This window comes from Otolemur garnettii, unplaced genomic scaffold, assembly GCF_000181295.1.
Source record: "Otolemur garnettii isolate 467f Iridium unplaced genomic scaffold, OtoGar3 scaffold00002, whole genome shotgun sequence".
Taxonomy (NCBI): domain Eukaryota; kingdom Metazoa; phylum Chordata; class Mammalia; order Primates; family Galagidae; genus Otolemur; species Otolemur garnettii.
In genome coordinates this window covers 48,887,075-48,897,156 of record NW_003852397.1, presented here as the reverse complement: position 1 = coordinate 48,897,156, position 10,082 = coordinate 48,887,075, and the positions used below count along the sequence as shown (strand labels likewise).

At 43.9% G+C, this 10,082-nt stretch overlaps 1 protein-coding gene across 1 annotated transcript in view; it reads right to left on the bottom strand.

Moving 5' to 3' along the window:
• Positions 1-10,082, bottom strand: part of GPD1L (glycerol-3-phosphate dehydrogenase 1 like) — a 66,814-nt gene that overhangs the window by 11,750 nt on the left and 44,982 nt on the right. The window contains exon 5 of the mRNA XM_003781769.3: positions 5,856-5,968. Coding sequence (XP_003781817.1) covers positions 5,856-5,968 — 113 coding nt within the window. The remainder of the gene's footprint in view (positions 1-5,855; positions 5,969-10,082) is intronic.

Genomic DNA, 10,082 nt, shown 5'->3' with positions numbered 1-10,082 from the left:
AGGGTGCCAGCTTGAGACTCTGTCTCAAAAAAATAAATAAATAAAGACAAGATACAACATATTGTTTGCAGGCTGGTCCCTACATTAGTAGCTCAGTTGGGATGTCAAGGAGGGCTGAGGTCAAGCCCACACTTGGGCCCCCAAGTTGGGCACTCTGAGATGAAGCTGCCTTAGGTAGAGCAGCAGTGTCCAATAGAAGTCTCTCTAATGATGTAAATCAGGGCTGTCCAACCTGCGGCCTAAGCTGATTCTGCGAGGACTTCTTTTGCTTATCTGTGGTATGGGATATTGTGAAAAGTATGTACGGACCTTTTTTTTTTTTTTTTTTTTTGGCTAATCAGCTTTGATTAGTGTTTGTGTATTTACTGTGTGGCCCAAGACATCTCTTCCTCCATTGTGGTGCAGAGGAAAGACAAGGCTGGACACTCCTGATAAATGCTTTATATCTGCTCCATCCAGTTCAGTAGTCATTAGCCAGATGTGGCCACTGAGCCTCTGAAATGTGGCTTCTGTGACTCAAAACTTGAGTTTTTAATTTTTGAGAATTTTAATTAAAGTCTCTCTCTCTCTCTGTTACCTTTTTACCTCCATGAGAGGGACCCACTTGCAACTCTGTCTGGAAGTGCTCTCAACTTTCTCTTTGACCTTCCTAAATACAATCTCTCTTTGCTACCCTGAAACTCGTGCTTTCAAGTTACTTTTACTTTCTATCCACACTGCCTGGGATGCTTCCATTCTATTTTCAGTTTCCACTCACTTTTGCTTTTGATTTCCACCATAAAAAATTTTTTTTAAAAAAGAGTATTTTAATTAATATGGATGTAAGTATAAATCGCACATATTGCCAGTGGCTGGCATGTGGGCTGTGCAGGTCTTGCTCTCACTCACACTAAGGTGCTGCTGGGTCTAGCAGTGGTCCTGACCAGAGCTCAGACAGTAGGCCATGCACCACAGCATGGGTTGCCACAGCCAATGCCCCAGAGCAAACCCACGTGCACAGCAGCTAGAACCACAGAACAGCACAGGCTGCTGAATCTGTGGCACAGGCTGCTGGTTTATCCCTCATCTATTTTTTCCTTCTTGAATAACAAGAGTGTCTTCATGTAAGTATGTGGCTATCTAGGAAAAAAATCTCCCAAACCATTTTCTTGGCCTCGCTTGCAGCTAGGTATGGTCACACATACTGTGTTTACTGAGATAAAGCCAAAGTATTACGTTGACACTTTCTAGACTCTTCCTTAAAAGAGAGTTGCCACATGTCCTTTGCTTGCTTTTTTCTTTCTTCCTCTTTTGACCTTGCCGCCTGGACGGTGGATGTGATGTTCGTGCTCTGATCACCACCACAGAACATGAAGACAAGGGCCAGACCTTATGCTGTGGTTTGAATGTTTGTCCCCTCCCAAACTAATGTTGACATTTGGTTGCCACTGTGGCAGTGTTTGGAAGTGGGGCCTGCAGGAAAGGGTTAATATTGTTGCGAAAGGACTTTCTTTTTTTTTGAGACAGAGCCTCAAGCTGTCGCCCTGGTTAGAGTGCTGTGGCATCACAGCTCACAGCAATCTCCAATTCTTGGGCTCAAGCGATTTTCCTGCCTCCGCTTCCCAAGTAGCTGGGACCATAGGCGCCCACCACAATGCCCGGCTATTTTGTTTGTTTGTTTGTTTGTTTGCAGCCATCATTGTTGTTTGGCAGGCCTGGGCTGGATTCAAACCCACCAGCTCAGGTGTATGTGGCTGGCGCCTTAGCCGCTTGAGCCACAGGCGCCGAGCCTGAAAGGACTTTGTTTTGGCTCTTTTGTCACATGAGCAGCAATGTTCTTTCCTTTGAAGGATGGAGCATTCGAAGTGCCATCTTGGAAGAAAATAGGTTCTTGTGAGACACCACACCTGCTAGCCCCTTCCCTGCTAGCCATAGACTTCCCAGCCCCCAGAACTGTATGATCAGTAAGTTTGTGTTCCTTACAAAATAACCAATCTCAGGTATTTTGTTATAGCAGCACAGAACAGATTAAGATACCCTAGAGAGCAGGAAAGAGCCTAGGCCCCCCAAAATTCTGTGGAATGGAGTTCTGTATGTTCTGGATTTTACTTCTACCTTGTCTGGCCACTGCAAACTGAGTCTCCCTAATCCAAATATTTGAGATGCTCCCAAATCGGAAACTTTCAGCACTGACATGACATTCAAAGGAAATGCTCATTGGAGTATTTCAGATTTCAGATTTCAGATCAGGGACATTCAGCCAGTGAATAGATATTCCAAAACTCGAAAAAATCTGAAATCTGAAACACTTCTGGTCCCAAGTATTTTGGATATGGATACTCAACCTGTGTTATTTTGGGTTTCTGTTAATAAAACAATCCTGGTAAAGCATCTATTAACATAACGTTGAGCTAGACACTTATAATTTTTGTACTTTTAGCTCTTAAAATTTATATTAAAACAAAAACACAGCCTCAATGAAAGAAGCCAGAGTGGCACCTGTAGCTCAGTGGGCAGGGCGCCGGCCCCATATACCGAGGATGGTGGGTTCAAACCTGGCCCCAGCCAACAACAATAAAAAGATAGCCGGGTGTTGTGGCTGGTGCCTGTAGTCCTAACTACTTGGAAGGCTGAGGCAAGAGAACTGCCTAAGCCTAGAAGTTGGAGGTGCCTGTGAGTTGTGATGCCACGGCACTCTACTGAAGGTGATAAAGTGAGACTCTATCTCTTAAAAAAAAAGAAAGAAAGAAAGAAAGAAGCCAGACTCAAAAGAGTACATATTGTAAAATTCCACTTATAATAATTCTAGAAATAAATAAATAAATAAAGCCCACTGTATTTCATACTTTAAATAGATGTAATTTAATTATATGAATTATACTTAGAGTTGATTTTCTAAAAGGAATACCTCCTTACTCATTAAGAGATTAACATAGAAGAGTTTGTGAAGGACATTCCGAAGGCAGTAACAGGTACTGACACAAAATAATCATGCATAATTCCTTTCAATTTTCTTTTTATTTTATCCTTGTAGGGAGCTGTTTTCGTATTTTTTTTCTACTCAAATGCCCCCTTTTTTTGAGTACAATAAAGATAATGTACTTTGATTGGCTAGTATGAGAAGATTACTAAAGGTTGTTTTTTGTTTTGTTTTGTTTTTTATAGAGACGGAGTCTTACTTTATCGCCCTCGGCAGAGTGCCATGGCGTCACAGCTCACAGCAACCTCCAACTCCTAGGCTTAGGCCACTCTCTTGCCTCAGTCTCCGGAGTAGCTGGGACTACAGGCGCCTGCCAAAATGCCCAGCTATTTTTTTGTTGCAGTTTGGCCGGGGCCGGGTTCAAACCCACCACCCTCGGTATATGGGGCCGGCGCCCTGCCACTGAGCCACAGGTGCCACCCAGATTACTAAAGGTTGTTGATGTGAAAAAAAGTAAACTGTAGTAAACCACTCAAACAGCAAGATCCAGTTTTTGTTTTAAAAAGGGGATGTATACATATGTATAGGCAGTCCCCGAGTTACAAACATTAGACTTATGTACTACTCATGCTTCCAAATGGAGCCTATCACCGTAAGTCTGTGATTTACAAACATACAACTGATAAACAACTTGTGCTTATGAACAGAGGCTGTTACAGGCAAAAGATAAATGTACTTGCTCGAACTTACATACAAATTCAACTTAAGAACAAACATACAGAACCTGTCTTGCTTGTAAGCCAGGGACTACCTATATACACGCTAAAAAGAGCATAAGGTGGGCAGTGCCTATGGCTCAAGGAGTAGGGCACCGGCCCCATATACTGGAGGTGGCGAGTTCAAACCCGGCCCCCGCCAAAAACTGCACACACACACAAAAAAAGATCGGAAGGCTATACAACAAACATTAACAGAGGTTATTTTCAGGATGTAAGATTGTGAGTGATTTTCTTCTTTACACTTTTCTGTTGTGTGAAATACAATGACTATGACTACTTATATAACCAGGAACAGTAACTCCAAACTATTATTTATGTAATGGCTATTTGTCCTTGCCTTGGCAGGCTCTGACAAGGGGGCGGGGGGGGACATCATTTCACTCACAGTGCCTGGATACAAACCAGAAAAGGCAGGTGGTACGTAGTAACCAAAGAAAACCCACGCTCCCACTCCAACTGTGCCAGTATTTGCTACCACCGAGTCATTCCCTCTCTCTGGGTCTCCTTTTCTGTACAATATGATGATTGGACTCAATAACAGCCAAAGTGCCTGTTTCTCAGATTTCAAAAATCCCAGCTCGGATGCAAGCTGACAGGAATGATGGTAAATGATCTATTTTCAAAGGATGGGGAGGACATGGGGGGTGATAAAGGGTTCTCCACCCTCCTTTGCCTCCGTTGAGTTAAGCAGGCACAGATCCACTTGTAGGCGTCCTGCCAGCAAAAATGAAAAGCCATTCTAAGTTCAGACGGGAGACCAGCATGAGCTCCTGTTAGCAGAAGCTTTTCCGGAGCCCTCAATCTAGACTCCGTCTCCCCAGCCCCCTCTGTTCTGGGCAGGATTTCACAGCTTCTCCACCAACTGCCCCAAACATCCAGTCACTTAAAAACAGCTTTGGAGCAGCTCAGACCAACGCTGAGCAATTAGGCTTTCATGATGCCCCCTGCTGCTGAGTGGTCATTAGTTTAATGAAGGACTATTAAAAACACATAAAAATCTCAACCAACAAAAATAAACAAAACAGCCAAAGCCAGCATCTTAAACGCATTAGCAGGGCCTGCACACAACGTGGAGACTGCCCCACGTTGGCTTTTAGAAATGTGCACGTGCTGCCTGGGAGCTCATGCCTTTAATTAGCTTTAATTTCTTAAATGCTCACTGTGTATCATGACCGCACATAATGTACGTATTATTAATTCTAGAGAGTAGTTTTAAATTCTTACTAGAGGAAAAGAAGTACAGCTTACAAGAGTAGGAAGACATTCTTAGGACTTTGGTCTCCTAAGCATTCTTCCCGCCTTTGTAATTCTCACCTGACAAAGGCAGGTGAATGCCAAGTTGCCCAGCTTCCTCTCCAGGTGCTCAAATTACTGAAAAGTGACTCAGACATGATTTAAAAGGGTATTCAAATCGAGACCTCTTCACCCCCAGCCCCAACCTCCCTTGTTGTAGATGGCAGTGAAGGCTACTCTGATGCTGCAGGAGAGGTGGGAGAAAGGATCGGGCAGCTGCTGCAGCCCAGCTCACCGCTGGCAGCTCCCACAATCAGGACAGAGGGAGGGATGGGGACCCAAGACTTTAAAAAACAGAAGCCCAAGTGCAGAAACTCTTCCTTCTTTGCAGCAAGCCACTGGCCAAACCAACAGAGGCTGCTTCTTTAATCAGACCTTTTCCCCTTTAGAGGACAAAGATAAAACTATTCTAGAAAAAAAATCCCTCTGTCAGCAGCAGATTATTTTTTCCGTTAGCAAGAGCAACCAGCCAAGCTAGTGGAGTAGCACAATTAAATGGGGACAAGTTCCTTTTCCTGCCCGGGATGATAGGTAGGAGAAACACATGAATTAATAGAATCATTTGCTCCTGGATAAAACCTACCATTAAGGAAGTCTCAGTGCTTTCCAGATATTAATGCTGCCAACTTTCCAAAGGCCAAAACGTCACAATTCTCCCGTATTTACAAGTAAAAGCAAACCATGAGTAAGAAAGGAGCTGAACCACCCAGGAAAGGCTGCAGCAAAACAGGAAGTTAGGAACAAGGCTCTCAATTCACTATTCTTTGCTGAAGTGAGTGCCTGGAACACAGAGCCCATTCTTCGGGATTAGATGCCACAATGCTAACATTTGCCTTGCTTGCTTAACTCCTCTCCTAGAGCAGCAATAACAAGGCTGACTTTACCTTAAGAGCACCACAAAGTTCAACAGTGTCTGCATCATCAACCACAGTAATCCGAAAATTTGGAGTCTGCAGAAGTTCTTTGAAGAGAAGGCCATTCTCTATTACTTTGCTGCCTATTGAAAGGTTAGAAAAAAAGGAAATTAGTCACCGTCTCTAATCTTAATTTTCATATCTAACGCACTTTAACTCTTTTTTATTATAAAAGTAACATCTGTTCATTATAGAAAATTTAGCAAATATACAGAAGTAGAAATAGGAAATAAAAACATCCCTCAAGCTAACCAGAGATGATCATTTACATTTTGACATACATCCTTAATGACAAAGGATATAACTGTTAATAGTTTGACACCCTATTGTGGTTTCACAATCTGCATTCCCTCAATTCCGGAGGATGGAAATGCATCCAGAGTCTTTGTTCTTATTACGGCTATATTCCCCTTCCTTAAGACAGCAGGTAGCAGGTGATGTTCAGTAGTTTTTACACATTTAGTATTGGGGTTTTGTTTGTTTTGGAGACCCTTGATTAAAAAAACAAAACTAAGTAAACAAAAATGAAACCTTACATATATACCCTGATGTGAAATCTGCTCTGATTGGTGGGGCACAGGGTAAGGCTAATCAATCTGCCCTCCCAGCTCTAGGAAGAGTCTGAAAATCAGGGTCACAGGGTTCACCAGCCAACTCCTGGCTCTTAAGTCCATGTCACACAAAGAGATGGCAGAAAGCACACTTGGGCTCGGCCAGCCTTCAATAGGAGACCAGCTGTCTGCAAGCTTGTCTGCACACAACAATCATCTGGGCTTCTTTAGAAACACCAAAGCCCAGGCCCCATCTCAGATCAATCAAATCACAGACTCTGGAGTGGAGCAGGCCCCAACAGTTTCTGAAGCTCCCTAGATGATTCTAATTGGTAGCCAAGTGTGTAAACCTTTGATTTATCTTCCTCTAGCCAGCTTCCCCACCAGTAAGTAACTATGGCACAGTTATATCAGAATCATACATGATGTTTCTGAACAGTGGTCACCCAAAGAAAAAAGAATCATAAATGAAAAATAGTCTTTAAGTCATAAGGAGCACTCAGAGACCCCCCCACATAAAGATGACGGAGTCAGCTGATATCTGACTTGCTTGTCAGTGTGCTTATGTCAGTGTGCTTATGTCAGTGTGCTTTTCTCTATTTACAGACAGGGAAATGGAGGCCCAGAGAGGTTTACCAACTTGCCCATGGTCACACAGCTGGTAGGGGGCAGGGCCCAAATTCTAATCTACATGCTGCTCTGGCCTCCAGGGCCTGTGCTGTCTACGTTATGCCAGTTCTTGGGGGTGGGAAGAGAGAAGATAAACAAGCAAAACCAAACATACATCACAATTAGAGCGATCTACCACCAATGCAGAAGAAGTATGATTGTCAACAATTAAAATTATACCCAGAAGGGAAACAGTATCAGAACAGTCCAGAGGAGGCTAGAATAACGGTGGGAGTATACATGAAGTAAGTCCAGGAGTTAATGATTTCTTTTTCTCTTTTTTTTTTGAGACAGAGCCTCAAATTATGGCCCTGTGTAGAGTGCAGTGGCATCACAGCTCACAGCAACCTCCAAATCCTGGGCTTAAGAGATTCTCTTGCCTCAGCCTCCCAAGTAGCTAGGACTACAAGTGCCTGCCACAATGCCCAGCTATTTTTTGGTTGTAGTTGTCATTGTTGTTTGGCAGGCCCAGGCTGGATTTGAACCCACTAGCTCTGGTGTATGTGGCTGGTGCCTTAGCTGCTTGAGCTACAGGCGCCAAGCCCAGGAGTTAATCATTTCTAAAGATGGGTGACGGGTAGCTGGGGTTCATGATACTGTTTCATCTTTTTTTTTTTCTGAGATGTTCCAAAATAAAACCTTAAAATATCTATAACACATTTTCTATACTACAGGCATTACTGTTATCTGTCATTTAGCTGAGTTCCCCTTTCCGAATGCTGGAACTGTGTCAGCTTGAGCAACCTGTCTTCTTCCTTTTTTTTAAATAGTGCACTAGTCCATGTAGGTGATTCTGTGCAACACTGTTTCATCATCTGGGTTGGGCAAACTAGCTCCTGGCCCCTACATCATACCACATGGCCCCTGTGCCTCTCCTCTACACCTCCCCAGATGCCCCCAGCAGTTCCCTCCACATGAGGGATGCTCAGGAGCATCGCAGGCAAGCCCCCTCACAAGCCTCTTTCCTACAGCTGGAAACCTGAGTTGGTGCTGTGAGCCGTGTGAGGAATGCACAGGGGCAGGTGCACTAACAAAGGGCGGGCGTCTGGGTTCCCCTGTGGTTGCAAGTGATACACAGTGTCCTTCAGAGGGGTGGGCTTGACTTAACAGCAGTTTCACGTTTTCACAAGTGTACCTTTCTAAAAATTAGTTTATATCACGAATAAGAAAGCGCTAATTTTATTATTACTACCAGTCATAAAGCGATGTGGCAAAGAGGGACGAGACCATTTGCACAGAACAGGTAATGGCCAAAAAACCATGTGGGAGGGCTGCCCAAGACTCAATATGAATCAAAAGACAAGAAAATCCCCCTTCTCTTGTGGGGCCAGGGCCTTTAGCCCTAAGAGCATTCACTGAAAAATCACAGACATGAGGCAGATTAACAGGAGAAAAAGCATACAGATTCATTTAACGTGCACACGTAAAAGCCTGCAAAATGAAGCCCCAAAGATACAGGGGAAATTGTCTATTTTCATGTTTAGGTTCAACAAAGTATGGACAGCCATGTGGAAATAGGTTTGGACAAAATGGGTGTGATCTGGTGTTAACAGACTGAGTGGGGAAATCCAGCAAGGCCTGTTTGTCTGGATTCCTCTTGGCTTTTCTGAGCATGCCTGCCTTCCTTTGGGGTGTGGGGCAAGACCCTCTCAGGAATGGGGGGGAGGGGTGTCTTATGACCTCAAATAAGATGACCAGTTTTTATACAGGACATTTTTAGGTTTTTGGCTGGCTTTTTTTTTGGCGGGGGGGACAGAATCTCACTGTGTCACCCTCAGTAAAGTGCTGTGGCATCACAGCTCACAGCAACCTCAAACTCCTGGGTTTAAGAGAGTCTCTTGCCTCAGCCTCCCAAGTAGCTGGATTATAGGCACCTACCACAACGCCTGGCTATTTTTTGGTTGCAATTGACATTGTTGTCTAGCAGGCCCAGGCCGGGCTCAAACCCACCAGCTTCAGTGTATGTGGCTAGCACCCTGCTCACTGAGCTATGGGTGCCAAGCCAGTTTTTGGCTGGCTTTAAGGAAAAGGGATTCTGGGTTTTGGGGGAAGAGGGATTCTAGATTCTATGGCTACTCTTAATGGAACAGAGATAAAAGGGCAGTAGAAGGTCAGAGAAAAACTTCTTTTTGAGGCAGCTTCCAACATGTTCCTTATGGCGTGTTGTTTTCTGACCCCCAATATCATATTTTAGAGGCAATAAAATTCCTTCAAAACCTTTCTTTCAGGTGGCGCCTGTGGCTCAGTGGGTAGGGCACCAGCCTCATACACCGAGGGTGGTGGGTTCAAACCTGGCCCCGGCCAAACTGCAACAAAAAATAGCCAGGTGTCGTGGTGGGTGCCTGTAGTCCCAGCTACTTGGGAGGCTGAGGCAAGAGAATCGCCTAAGCCCAAGAGCTGGAGGTTGCTGTGAGGGCACAGCACTCCACCGATGGCGACGAAGTGAGACTCTGTCTCTACAAAAACAAAAACAAAACCCTTCTTTCAGTCTGGATTTAATATTTGTGTACTTAGAAGCTCCATAATAAGATTATGTATCCTAGACATTTAGTACCATGCCTGGTACATAATAGGCTTTGAAAACTATTTGTAGAATGACAATGAAAGTCTCATTCTGAGGTAAGCCACCAAGAATGAATGGAGCTTTCACCACAAGGGGGCGCCATAGTTCACTATGACAGTATTTTTAGGGCTGAACTGATGTCATTTTTCCTTCTTTCTCAAGTCCCTCAAGATTCTGAAATCTACCATAATCAAAAATGAGCTGGTCCCTACTCAAGGAAGGAGATCTGGATAGCTACACAATCCTCAAATATAGAAAATTTAATGTTGCTACAATATTATTATCTAATATACAAGCCACAGTAAAATCTCACCCATCACCCTGTGTTGCCTTTCATAGCAATTCTCCCTACCCAACCCAGTATTCTCACACTGAATGTAGTGGTCATGTCTCTTTAGTTGTCATTAATCAGGG